This window comes from Anas acuta, chromosome 5 (genome assembly GCF_963932015.1).
Source record: "Anas acuta chromosome 5, bAnaAcu1.1, whole genome shotgun sequence".
Lineage (NCBI taxonomy): Eukaryota > Metazoa > Chordata > Aves > Anseriformes > Anatidae > Anas > Anas acuta.
This window is the reverse complement of record NC_088983.1, coordinates 6,724,316-6,737,821: the sequence shown is the minus strand read 5'-3', so window position 1 is coordinate 6,737,821 and position 13,506 is coordinate 6,724,316. Positions and strand designations below refer to the sequence as shown.

At 40.6% G+C, this 13,506-nt stretch overlaps 1 protein-coding gene and 1 long non-coding RNA gene across 10 annotated transcripts in view; one reads left to right on the top strand and one right to left on the bottom strand.

The window, feature by feature from the left end:
* HIF1A (hypoxia inducible factor 1 subunit alpha) overlaps positions 1 to 13,506 on the bottom strand; it is a 65,930-nt gene that overhangs the window by 11,806 nt on the left and 40,618 nt on the right. For 6 of the 7 annotated variants that reach the window (XR_011096774.1, XM_068682480.1, XM_068682483.1 and 3 more), the window contains 6 exons: positions 6,914 to 7,104; positions 5,967 to 6,112; positions 5,785 to 5,869; positions 2,827 to 2,939; positions 1,512 to 1,714; positions 65 to 171 (listed from right to left, as the gene is read on the bottom strand). Coding sequence is in view for 6 of the 7 variants with exons in the window: in XM_068682480.1 (XP_068538581.1) it covers positions 65 to 171; positions 1,512 to 1,714; positions 2,827 to 2,939; positions 5,785 to 5,869; positions 5,967 to 6,112; positions 6,914 to 7,104 (845 nt within the window). In the remaining variant the exon portion in view is untranslated. Of the gene's footprint in view, positions 1 to 64; positions 172 to 1,511; positions 1,715 to 2,826; positions 2,940 to 5,784; positions 5,870 to 5,966; positions 6,113 to 6,913; positions 7,105 to 11,019; positions 11,151 to 13,506 lie in introns of those variants that run through there. The other variant, XM_068682481.1, reaches the window with a different exon arrangement.
* LOC137856779 (uncharacterized) overlaps positions 1 to 13,506 on the top strand; it is a 27,534-nt gene extending 14,028 nt beyond the window's left edge. For all 3 annotated transcript variants that reach the window (XR_011096779.1, XR_011096780.1, XR_011096778.1), the window contains one exon: positions 8,942 to 13,506. This is a non-coding gene — a long non-coding RNA (uncharacterized lncRNA). The remainder of the gene's footprint in view (positions 1 to 8,941) is intronic.

The window sequence follows — 13,506 nt, the reverse complement described above, 5'->3', positions numbered from 1 at the left end:
CTATCTGCAGTTAAAAGAAAACCCTTGTTATTTTTTTTTCCCAGTGCCATATCTTCTCACTTACTATCATGGTGCGTTTTGGTCAGATGATCAGAATCCAGCGCATGGTAGTACTCATAGATGGAACGACCCAGGAGTTCCTCTGGCTCATATCCCATCAGCTCTGTAATTCTTTAAGACAAGGGAGAATTTGCTAAGTAGAAGCAGACACTGAGCAGTGAAAATACTAGAGCACATGGATGCTTGTAGATGCACGGAGTTCTTAAGAATCTCTCCCATACACATTAGCAGCAATGGTGGTTTAGCGTGAGTTCATTTTGAAGTGCTATTTTTTAATGCTTATTTAAAAGAGAAGCTTCAGCAGGCATAGGATTTTACTTCTGACTGAATATGTATTAATCATGTCCCATGATAGACAGGATTATGTATATTCCTGCTTTCTTGTCCTTGTTTTTTTGCTTAAAGGTAGACAAGCTACTTGTGGATAAGAATATACAGCTTACACAAATGTGAGAACATAATAAAATTATAAAGATATGCTTTAACAGTTTTAACCATGCTGCTAAGACAAATTAGGAATCCGATTTGTTCTTCCCACTGTCTACAAAGGAAACAGTATTTTCTTCAGCCCCTAGAGGGCAGTGCTAACTAGAAGAAAGGATTTCTTTGGCCCTTTTCTTTGCCCTATGTTACACACACAATGTGACCAAATAAGTACCTTTCTCTGTGATACCACAAATCCAACAAAGGTGAAGGTATTGCAGAGGTCAGAAAATAACGTGCACTAACATACCTTGCATCTAGCTGCAGCAACTAATTAAGAAATTAATTTCTGGTATAAATAAAAGGAAAGTCTTAGCAAGCAGTAACAAGTAATACCCAATTGAGAAAACCTTAGGCCAATGATTTCTTTCACTTCTGCTTTTCAAATTTGTCAAGCTGAAGTTTCCAGATAATAGCAAGAGCAGTATTTATTAGACTAAATCTGTGATTTCTAACAGAAAATGTTATTTTTGCAGATGTTATTGCATTAAAAGTACAGAGCTTTTTTTTCTTGACTGGAGCCAGCAGATGCTGATCTCCTGAGGAAAGGGTGGGGAAGAAGGTGTTGCAAGGAAATGTGCTTGACAAATATTATACATGTACTTGTACTCTTTTCAGTCATCTTCAAGCATCTTAAAATCCTTCCCATCTTTTTCAGTGTCCAGAATGATTTTTTTATTTAAATTTAATTGTTACCGCATTACTGAAGGCCAGTTTGAACAGGCAGTGGTATTATTCTCAAGTAATAACCCTACATCTTGCTTAAATTTAAGAATTTAGCTTTTACATAAAAGATCCTGATCGGTTAGTAAAACCCAAAGCATCCCAGCAACAACTCCATTTTGCAGATGAATCAAGTTATGCTTTTACACAGTCTAACTCCCTAAGTCCTACAATAGCCACCACACATACAACCCCTGCAAATCCTTCAAAATGAGCACAGCTGTTAAGCACAAAATGTAGTTTACCTTTCATCACAATAGGAAAACTTCATATCGAGACTGTGACGACTGAGGAACGTTTTACTGTCCAGTGGGACCTCAATGTTGGATGGGTGAGGAATAGGTTCACATATCAACACCAAGCACGTCATGGGAGGCTTCTTGTAGCCACAGTGAGTTTGATTACTGCACGTGTCGTACACGCGGATGTGCCCGGTGCAGTGCAGTACCTGTGGGACAGTTACATTTCAGAAGAGACCAGGTTGTTTTCTCTCAAACCACACAGACTGCACTTCCATCAGCACCCACTGAGGGAGTTCTCTCCTCCCCACCTCTCTACGCTGTGCTATCAACAGCAGGAACCCAGCAGTCCTTTCCATCTGATTGTTAAAGCACAGCCAGGTCTCTTCCTCATGCTACGCAGGCTGCAGTCAGTTCGCTGGCTGCCAACTCCTTCCTCTCTGGTGTTTGCAGAAGCAACACTAGAAGTTTCTGCTTTTCTGTCAGTTGTTCTTCTTTTAAAGTTACATTAATTACACTGGTAAGCAATTACCTCAGCAAAAGGCATCCTACTAAGCCAACTTGAAAGCTATGGTAATAGGAGCAGCCTCCATTTTAGATGTTAAAAGGAGAAATCAAGTGTGTTCTTCAAAAGATGAGCAGCTTTGCATTTTCTGTCCTCCCCCCCGTTTTTTTGTTTTTTTTTTTAAAAAACATTGAAGTAAAATTGTTTACATAGAGCAGCAAAGAGGAACAAGAAACAAGTTGTTTGATCAAGAGCAAGTTAAAAAGAATATTTTGAGCTGTAATGCCACTTCATACAGTAAAAGGTTACATTTTTTCCACAGGAGAAAATGCATTCATTTCAGTTACCAGACTGGGTTCTTTTTATTCTGATTGCTACAAAAGGGATAGCCAGCAACTTCAGAAAGAAAAACATACAAGTCCTTCTGTGAGACCTCGATGTCGTACTTACAATACCGAATCAAAAGGAATCAGGTATCAGTGCAAGTGGTGTCAAGTATATTTTCTCAGAGGAGGCTTTACACAAACGTTTAGTAATTGTAATTTCTAATAAGTGAACAACCTCTAATTTAAAGTGGAGAATTAATTTAAAGGCTTTTGAAAAACAAATTTTAAAACATTGTTTCAGTTGCATCCCGATGCACTCAGCATTAAAATTCAGCATATTGAAGCACAATCATTAAATTAGTTAAGTACTTACTGAAACTCCAGCTCAAGTTACGTGAAGGGAAAATGTTGAAATACAGCAAGTTATGCAAGTTATGACATCTGAAAAGGAAGCTGCCAACCTATGCAAGTATTCCTTTGTATTCATTACCTTCCACGTAGCAGACTTTATATTCACTGTTCTTCCCCTGCTGGTCAGTGTGCACTTCATTCTGAGAAAAAAGCTGCGCTCCGTGTTTTGTTCTTTGCCCTTTTTCACAGGACCTAGCAAAAGTAAATAGTAAACCAGTTCTTAAACTCTCGGAGCCATCTTCTGACTGTATTCAAAAAATTGAAACAAAAAACCCACTACTCAAAAACCCATGTTATAGAACTGTGGAAAAAACAGCTAATAAAACTAGAAGCACTTTTGATTAATAAAGCTTTTCAGAATGAGTTTTGCTGTGAGGTAGGCAAAAAAATGAATTTTCACTGTTTTAAGATAAGTGTTGCATTTGTAGCCAACTCCACACTCCCAGATTTCAGGAAAAAGGCAGGGAGAGACTGAGAATTTAATATATTTTGAAGTTGCAATAGGGGATGAGGGAAGCATATACAGAATGAGAAGTACTTTAAGCTGCTTTGCATTAAAACAGATCAGTAATTCACTGCAGGGAGGTCCACATATGTTTTGGGCCCATTCCTCTTCAGGACTGCAGTATTTTAATTTTTTTAAATTCAGAATTAAGTGTTAATTAATGTTTGAATGCATCCGAGTGTTTCCACAGGGATTTATACTCTTAGAGTAAGCAGGGACCAAGTTTTTAAACACACTTATGAGCATTCTTGAAAGAAGTCAAGACAACCTGATACAAATTAATATCCATGGTACTCGTTTTTCAGTCTTACTCGCTAGCAGCAGGCTCTAAATTAAGGTTTTGCCTTTAGAGAGGAGAACCTTTCAAAGTCAATTACTAGCTAGGCTACTCAAAAAAGCAAAGCCTATTTTGGGCACAGAAAACACAAACTGATGCTATCAGGAGAGCTGCAAGCAGCTCGCTGTGCATGGACAAAGGCAACAAAGCACCTAGGAAAAGAGCAGTGGAAAACAGTGAGCTTGCAGAGGGCTACTAAAGAGTGAGGCCCAAATCGTGGCAGTGTGGAAGTTCAGAACACGCAAGCTTACTTCTGATACAAGCTTCTATAATAGTTTGCCCATCCTCCACAGGCAGCAGTTGCGATGACATTCTTCGTGGTGTGGTTTGCACTACCAGCTTGATAAAATTCATCAGAAAACAGTAAAGCCACTACGCTGCTTTGTCTATCACTTCCAGCAGACGCAAAGACTAATGGGGACAAGCCTATTCTATGCCACATCATAACCCTCAATAAAGGAGGAAAAGTAATAATAATGCAGAGTTCAGAGAAAAAGCCTTATTTCATTATGTTTTTAGAAGAGCTAAACCAATCTAGATGTTTGTAATTGAAAATCATGCAACGTTTTGGTACAAAGTCCCGATGCTTAAGGCTCTGCTTTAAGCAGCAGCTGTAAAAGAGGGAGCAACTTTCTCAAGTCTGATGTTATTTTTAAAGTCACCAGCTTTGAAAGTAAAAAAGCAACCTTCTAAAATCAGAAGGCAGTTCAGTTTCTGCCAATGGCAGCTGTTTTCATTTGCACCTGCACAATCCCAAAGAGAAGTGTTTAATACTCAAATCGCAATAATTCCACTGATGTAAGAGGTGCAGTAGCTGCAACCTGGGAATAATAATAAATATAAAAATGTACTATTATTACTCTAATTTAGACTTCTGTCTGCCAACTTCATTTGCGAAACAGATTTAGTAATAATGTTTTCCAGACATCGTATGCCAGTCTGGTCAATTTAGACATGCGAGAGTTGGTTTGCATGAAACTCACTCACACTACATTTTTAAGAACATGCTTTTGCAACTAGACCAGCTTTTACACTGCTTTAGTGACTTTTTCCCCCTCCAAATACATCAGTGTATTCCAAGAGGGGAGAAGAAAGGGAAATGTCTAATTTAACCTTAAAAATACACTTCAGTATTAGGGACAGAGAATTTTAGAAAATGCTTACAAAGTCAAAGTCAGGGCCCTTACCACAATGATACTGTATCTGGTCGCTTCCACTGAATTAAATACAATTACAGCTATACAAGAAAGCAGTGGTCAGTCCTAATGACATGGTAATTTATGACTACCTAGATTCAGAGTCTATATAACCCTCTTGTTTGATGAAACAGGAATTAGAGAGGTCCAATTTTAGATTTATAACAACTGAGTAAAGCAGATTTGTTTGGAGACATGCATGTTGCCAAGTCTTTAGAGTCATTAACAAACCTTTAGAAGACTTAAAGGCAGTAATTCATGGGCATTTGTTAAATCCCAAAGCGTACAGCATATGTGAATATGGTGTTGTATTCCCTTCCATGGAGAAAGGAAAGGTCTGAAATCTGTGAAAAGATACCAATTTCATGCACCAGTTAAAAGGTGCAGTGAAGCATAAACACCGAAGCCCAGAATTAACAGTCGCTTTTTGGGGCTTTCCAAGTGTTCTTTTTTATTCTTAACAAAGCAAAGAGTATCCAATATCCCTAGGACCACTACCCGATTAGTTTTTCTGCGTCCTAAATATACCATCATTTCTGTGTACTAGATGTAACACCACAGATTTCTGGAAGAAGCCATTTGCTTTTAAGCTGTCCTGCAAAGGCAAGCTGAGACCAAGACAAACGTAACAACTTCACTTCTCCATACACTTCTATAGCAATCACTTAAGATCGTTCTCACTCAACCTACCTCTACATTTATTTAATTCCTGTAGGCATGCTAATTCTTTCAACCCTCAGTAATTCTGTTCATCTTTTTATTTTTTTTTAACATTAAAAGTGTACGAATAAAGTCTTATGTATCCTAAATTAGAATATCTCCAAAACATTCTGGCTATTTCTGTTTTTATAATGTCTGAAATTGACTTACTTTGAGATCTAGGCAGCAAAGCATACTAGTTTGTTCTCTCAATTCCTTTACCTGGCAGATATCCAACTGTACTAATGCCAACAGGAGCTATCCATAAGTAAATTAAATAGATTGTTTTTTCGTTCTCACCATTTCTGTGCGTAAGCATTTCTCTCAGCTCTTCATGGTCACATGGATGAGTGAAATCAAATACACTGTGCCCCGTCAACTCAAACTGCAAAAGAGGTATACAGGTGTCTAACTTCATATATACAAAATTGTAACAACTTTTACAGATTTGGAACAGTCTTAGGAAATGTCAAATATTTCACCTGAGTGAGTCCCATACACTTGTTCACATTTTCAGACATGTAAATCATGTCCCCATCTTCAGAGAGAACCATGACAAATCCATCAAGAGCTTTCAGGTAGAAACAGTTCAGTTCCTTCTCCATTTTGGCTTCTGTCTCCAGCTCACCTATAAGGACCCACACATTTATATTAAAGTAAGCATCACTCATTCTGTGCTTACTATCAGGAATGACTTCTGGCACCAGTCTGCAAGGAGCCAATCTTGCAGGACTGTTCAGAAGTAGCATAATTTACTTAAGTAAGTGATAAATTAAATTCAAGGTCTACCATGAGTCAGAGAAAATCAGAGTGACATTTAACATCTGTGCTTTGATACAAACACCAATAAACCTCCCAACTTCAGGAAAGTCTAGTTGACAAAAATACTACCATTTGCCTCAAAGAGACCTTACAAAATTTTCTCAGGGGCTTCCTACGAGACAAACAAAGCTACTCCTCTGTATGGTATATGTAGGCGTAGATGAGTACAAGTAACTAGTACAGCATCTGTGGCAGATGTACCCTGGGTTCACTTCACCTTCAGTAGAATTCGAATCATAAGAATTTCTTCCAATTTACACTAAAGAGAAACACATACAGTTAGCTACGTCAGCCCTACACCAACCTTCTACAGTTTAGTAAAGCCTTAATTCCCTAGGGTAAAAAAAAAAAAAAAAAGTTAAATGAAAGAAGTTAACTCTGGGAGAAGGGTCAGAACAGAGAGAAACAAAGTCGATTAAATTAAACAGTGGCCATATTTTTTGTGCCATCTTTTTGCTGAAAGGTCTTCTACCTTTCCATACAAAGGATACAACTATTAATTGTTTTTCAACTGCTGAAACATTTTAGCAGTTGAAAATTGAAAGTCTCCTTCCTCAACGTATCTCCAGTCCCTTTTCCAGATCCTGCTGACAATTTATCTGCTTACCAGCATCCAGCAGCTTCCTCATGCGCAAGTAGCTGATGGTCAACCTCATGATGGAGGCCTTGTCAAGGTGGGCGCTCACCGTGTGCGGAAGAGGCAGCTGATGAGCAAGTTCGTAGAACACTTCCGACTCCTTGCTTCTTCGACATCGAGCTGCATCTCTTGATTTTTCTTTCCTGCGTTCAGAACTAATCCTGTATAAACAAAGTTTGGGGTTAATATGAAAACTGCAAAATTCTCTTAAGTTCAATTTGAAGCTGCCTAAGCTGCCCGGGAGCCAATTAACCAGTTATTGAAGTTGGATTATTTAAAACCTCAGTTTATATATTTAAATGTAATTCTGTATATACAGCTCTGCAGCAATCAGGCTCTGACAGAGTTAGATTCAAAACCACAAAGTCTTCCAGCAGAAAAAAATCAGTTCTTCAGACAGACATCTACAAACTCTACAGTTCTCACAGTCCTTGTCTCACACCTTGCCTGCTGCCTCTCCAGCCTCCAAACTCTTTCTCCTTCCTGGTCCTTAATGCCTAAAATCCATCCAAAATACCACAGTTTAAGTTTCTAGTCTAATGCTCCAGTAATATCATTTCTACTCTCCACGCTCTTCCTCTTACCATCCCATCCCTCACATGCTAAAGCTGTCATTCATCCCTACAGAGCCTGCCAAACAGGTCAGATAAGCAAGCCTACCCATATGGTGTGAGGTGTCCTGCTTTGCAAGTGCTTCAAAAAGTCCCCTTCCCACTTCTTCCTCCAGCACAGCCCCTTGCACTGCCTCTTCAGCTCGCATCAAGTCAGCGACAGCTCACCAAGAGCAGGCACAGACACAGCTGTGCTCCCCAGCCGTGATCCCAGTAACCCTCCCTTTTCCAGGTGCCCACATCAGTGGAAAATAACTGCACTGAAATGTGCTTTTACTTTTAAATGGCCTATGGAAAGTAGTACCATATGGTTTTGCATCTTTCTTTTTTAATATATACACACATATGTATGTGTGTCTTTCAAAGGCATCCCATCTTCTGCTTACATACAACCAGGATGCAAAACGCAGCTGTACTGATCTGTAGGATCCCCTTCTTCCCATCTACTTGAATGCAAGTTGTAAGATAAATAACATGCCCACAAACACTGCTTTTGTAATTCAAAGCACATGAATGTTACCATAAAGAGACCAAGCGTCACTAGTTGAAGATGATGGGAGATAAGCTTTTGTTACACTGTATTGTATTTGCTACCAACAGTTTAGGAAATACATTTTTTTTTTTTATTTCAATAGACTTAAAAGGCAAGCAGTAGCATTGCCAATTTCTCATTGCTAAGTTTGTGCAAAAAATCTTTTTAATTAGCACATTGGCCTGCGAGAGGTACCGCAGATGACAGAGGAAAGTGATTCACTGGCTGATAATACCCAGGCAGTAACAACCAGGTTCAATGTAAGCAGTTAAACACATGCATAAATAATGTGCTGCTCGCAACAGCCAAAAAACCTGCTTCGTTTGTGCACGAGCACCCAAGTGACCACACTACTGGTGTACATAAGACCGACCTGGGAAGCACGAATGCCTTGACATAAAGAAGTTTAAAGGGATGTTTTATAGACAAAGTGAGCCATCAGGATTTCTTCTGTGACTACCTTAATTTTTTCCAACTTTGGGAAACTGTAAGGCACAGATGGGATACACCATGCCTGTCTTCTACCCCTTTGGCACTGCCAACAGCAGAAAGCATTAAAAGCTTTGTTTTCTGAATCCTACATTTTATAATAGGTAAGGTATATTTCATAATAGGTGTGATTGTTACCTCCTTTGTGGCAGAATCAGGCTGCAAGGTCACAAAACCAGCACTTCTTTATCATGAGAAACATTAATATATCAAAATAATAGTAATGGAGGCCTTTGGATAACTAATTTATGGTTATATGAGTTAAAAAAAAATCCTGATACACACTAAATCGATCAGTTTCTGTGAGTATAGCTTGTGTTCCCGAAACAAGTAGCACAAAATAACTGATGATCTCTCTTATTGCAGATTTCTTTCCATTCAGTCTCAACCTGAAGGCTATTCCTGCTCCAGAACTGGTATCTGGGTCTGAGAAGTTTGAGGTTCCCAACGTGCAGATGTAGTCTGAATGTCACTACTAGCAGCCTGAAATGGTCAGGCTGAAACAAATTGAATACCGAATGTACAATACTGAAAAAAGATTTCAGTAATTTAACCTGATTGAGTATTTCTTACTGAAGTCAGGCCTCAAGTACCTTTTCTCTTGGAAGAAAACTAAGGGTGGAAGTGAAAATCCCTTCCCAATTCTTTGTCCTTTTCCTGGACCACAGAACTCATTTCTGACACAGGTAAAACAAGTAATTATGCTGCCTTTGACAGCTTCACCTTTATCCTTCTGCTTTTCCCCTTGTTAGCTACTCATTCCAGATCCCTTCACCTGTGAAAAATTTGCTCTGCTACAGAAAGGAAAGGGAGAATTACTTGAAGTAATTCACTTCCATCTGCCTGGCTGCCAGCGCCTTGCTATGGCTTCCCTTTAAACTGCAGGCAGCACTTTTATGTAAAAAAATGGAAATAGCTGCTCACCAGTTGCAATGTTAGCCCTTCCTCTTATGTTTTCTTTGTGAATGCTCCATGTTCTTGAAAATATTTCAGCCACTTTCTAGATTTTGTTTGGTTTTGGCATACTTTAGCGCACAACTTCTCGTGGCCACTGAATTATTAATTACCAGCTGAAATACCGCTCAAATCAAGCTCATAGCACCGCCGTTAAAAATTAATCCCAGAGCAAGAGAACTGGGTGCTGCCTGCTGGAGTTCTGCCCGGTGTTACAATGGGCAAAACTCATGTGAAGCCGAAGTGTTAGCACCAAGTGCTGGTGTCCCAGCAAAGCCAAAATGTTAATACCAAGAGCTGGTGTCCCCGAGGCAGGCTCTGGTCTCCCCCTTGCTATATATTTCCTTACGAGAAAGGCTACTACTATAGATAGATGGTTAAACTGTACAGCACAACAGCTTGCTATTTTTAGCTGTTGTTGAAAACTAAGCTGTAACTAATCGGAGTAAAACCCAGCAATTTAAATAGGAAGATTAATCTCCAGCTTCAAAGAGCGTTTCTTTACTGGATCAAATTAATGGGGAAAAGGTCTTTCACAAATGAGGTTTAATTACCAAGTGAAGTCAGAGTTACCTCAACCTGGGATGGCACCAGATACAAAAAAGAAAAGCAAAAAAATCCCTTTACTGTTGTAACTAATCTGAGCTTTGTTGCTTCGAGTTGCACAAAGTAAATGAGAAAGCACGGTGTGTGCAGCTGCCCACAAATTTCTGTGTAGTCAATTAAAGGACGTTGAATTCCCATACAGAAAATACATCTCTGAAGTGAGCTCTGTCAGCGAGAACAAAAAGGGAGCTCAAGGAAGGGGCCTTTAGACACTAAGATGTGAACTAGCACTAAGATTAAATAAATCACATAACTGAAGAGCCATTTCAGAAGTGCCTATGCTTAAAAAACCTGGTCTCCACAGCAGACATACCCTGTAAGGGGAACAGGAACCCGAGTCCCATTTAAAAGAAAAGCAACTTCAGAACGATTTCAACCTCCTGCTATCTGTTTCGCATAAAAGAAAGCCACCTAAGGATTCAGAAGAAAGATCTCCATTGAAGAGCAGATTATACATGCAATGAAAATATCAGAAATGCCCACTCTAGGCAGGAAATTGCATGCGTTTTCAGGTATGTTTCCTGCCCGATTTCAGTGCCAGACATTCGTTTCCATTTTGTGTTCCCACCACCAGAATACAGAAGCAGAAATCAATCTAACGCAGGACACACGCTGCAGCTCACCGAAAACACTGCTCTGCTGACAATTTTAAGACCAATACTCGGCACAGCTTACACGTGAGAAATGTTCGCATGTAATGGCTGAACAGACAGCTGAGTTCCCAAAGCTACCCAAGTCAGACACCCGAAGCAAAGCCCTATTTCACCACCAAGATTCACTGCAGCTAAAGCAAGGGCTCAGCTGAAGGGTATTACCCAGGCTCCCACTCCTGCCCCACACGAGAAGGGCTTTAAAACAAGGGTGAATATAAACAGAAGTCTTACAGCAGCCTTTCACAGCAAGCAAGAGCCAGTCCAGCAGCCTTCAGGCAGAGCCCACCAGCAGCAGCCACACGTGCACCAGTTGCAGATGTCAACGCAGCCCCCGTACTCGACATGCAACGCCTGTAATTGCAGCCACATGAGCTACTGGGGCCACAGCATCTTTCTTAAACAATGCGTTGTTCACCGAATCATCTCAAAGACCCCACCACGGCACGTTTCTACAAGCAGCTCCACAGTCTTCTAAAAATAACCCTGTTTTCCTCTCCTCAAGTATAAAAACAATCCACGGCCACACTGAAAGCTGCCCCATTCCTCCTTACGTAACACCACTAACAGAGACCAAGAAGAACCCTGGAAAATGCCATTAGTAACCAATACATTTAAATTAAAAATTGCTAATGAGATTTAAGACCTGCACACTGACCAATTTTTATAGCTGTGGCATATGAACTTCGCCTCGTTCTAGTTTCTTAAATCATCACCCGGCATCAAGGACAACTCCGCATCATGTACACAGCATTACATTGTTTTACTTTCTTCTGTATGTTGCTTTACTGCTGTTTATTTTCTCTCCTTTCTAGCTGCACACTTGTTCATACTACCTTACCCTTCCTCTACTCAGATTTCTCCTTTGTAGGTGTTTTCAATTCCCATGTAAAACAGCTATTGTGCACGCGGGAATTAATCCAGCCTCATCTTTCCTGACTCAGGCCTGAGAACATTCTTTAAAAAAAAGTTACAAACATCTCGTGTTAGTGATTCACAGTCCCCTTCTCAGAATTGTTTTCCACAATTGAGTGAGTTTGTATACTGCATTTAAACAGTTTCATGGAAGCGTACCATGTGGAAAGAATACAATCCAAATGAATAACGCGTCTCAAACACAGTAACTTCTCGTTATTGATCTTTAAGTGGCTTTCGGTTCTGATCTCCTTCGTTTGCCAACACAAGATTTCATACGCAGTGCTCCCGGGTCAGAAGCAAACTCCCCCGAGACCATCAAAGTAGTGCCAGCAACAGCAGGCTTGGACGATAACATCTTCTATAACACAGCTTTGGTTTTTCTTCTTTAAGCAATAAAGACAACAAGATGCAGCTATTGCAATAAAACCATACATTAACACTGTATGTTGATTGAGGGTATTTGAACTCAGAAAGGAGACGTGTAAGTGGCCTTGTGTTTAGCCCTTCAGGTTGAATTTTCTCCTGCAGTTCGAAGGAAATGATCATCAGCCTAAAAGGGAGCTTCTGCCAGCACAGCTGTGTGGGACAGGGTCACAGCTCCTGGTCTGCAGGTACCTCCACGTGGGCATCGCCACACTGCCGTAACCAAAACCTCACACCGACAGCTCTCACCTGCCACCACGCAGCAGTACACACGGACACGGGCTTGCTGGAAAGGCACGGGCTGCCCAAAAACACGCTAGAGCAGGGCTCTGCTCTTCGGGCTGCGCTGAACATGCTCTGGTTTGATGTCACTGTGGTTAGATTCGTTCAGGGCTGCTGGTCACAGCGCTTACTGAATCCTTCCACGGAAAGAGGACCCAGCCGAGCCCAGCGCTTACCGCAAACTAGCACAGCACAATTCAACTTCCATAAAGAGGCCTTCGTAAGAAAACCAGGTTTATGATGTAAACAGAGGGCACCACTCAAATCCGCTTTTTTAAGCATACGGCAAGCGCATGATGAAGTGTTTTTTAGAACAACACAAAAACAACCCCCTGCCCACCTTCTGCCCAACACACACATGGAATAAGCCTGCTTGTCTTACAAAACAGAAGAGCCAGGCAGTGGGGCGAGGAAGAGGAGGGCCAGAGGACCTTCATCCCGTGTGCCACCTCACAGGACTGCCTGCTGCTGGCACCCAGCCTCCCAAGAGCAGGGAAAGGCATTTCAGACGCTGCTCTCCAACATATAACGCAATCAGAACTTCCAGGTGAAGGAATCATCGAGGGACGGGCTCTCCAGGACCTGCAGTGAACTTCCACACACATTTTCCACAGGTTTTTCTTTGCAGGCTGGTGTGGAAGGGTGCTCCTTCCTTCCTCCTCCAGCTGCACCGCGCAATTAGCACAAGCTCTCAGCTTCCAGCTCACGATGAACTCCAGGCCGCGGCTTCGTCTCTTCTGGCTTTGATGTGATTTTAAATATCACTGCTTTTGCCATTATGGCCAATTTATCAGTTTTCCTTATTTTGTAATCTGTGTAGAATAACCAACACCCTGATCTCCTGTGCAGTTGCGAGCATGTGATCTTCTAGATGAAAGTCTTGCTCGTTATGAATTAATGAACTTTAAAGCCCAGTAACATAGCACAGAAAATTAGCTACTGTATTTAAAGGATTTCTAAGATTTTAAAAGAAATTTAACGGTAAAAACTAGAGTAACATTAAGGCACAGAAACAACACTTCTGTATGTAAACTATTGGTTAAGCTTCATTCCTTTGTACATTTTCTTCTGACAAAGCAATTTAAGCTGCTTTCTTTA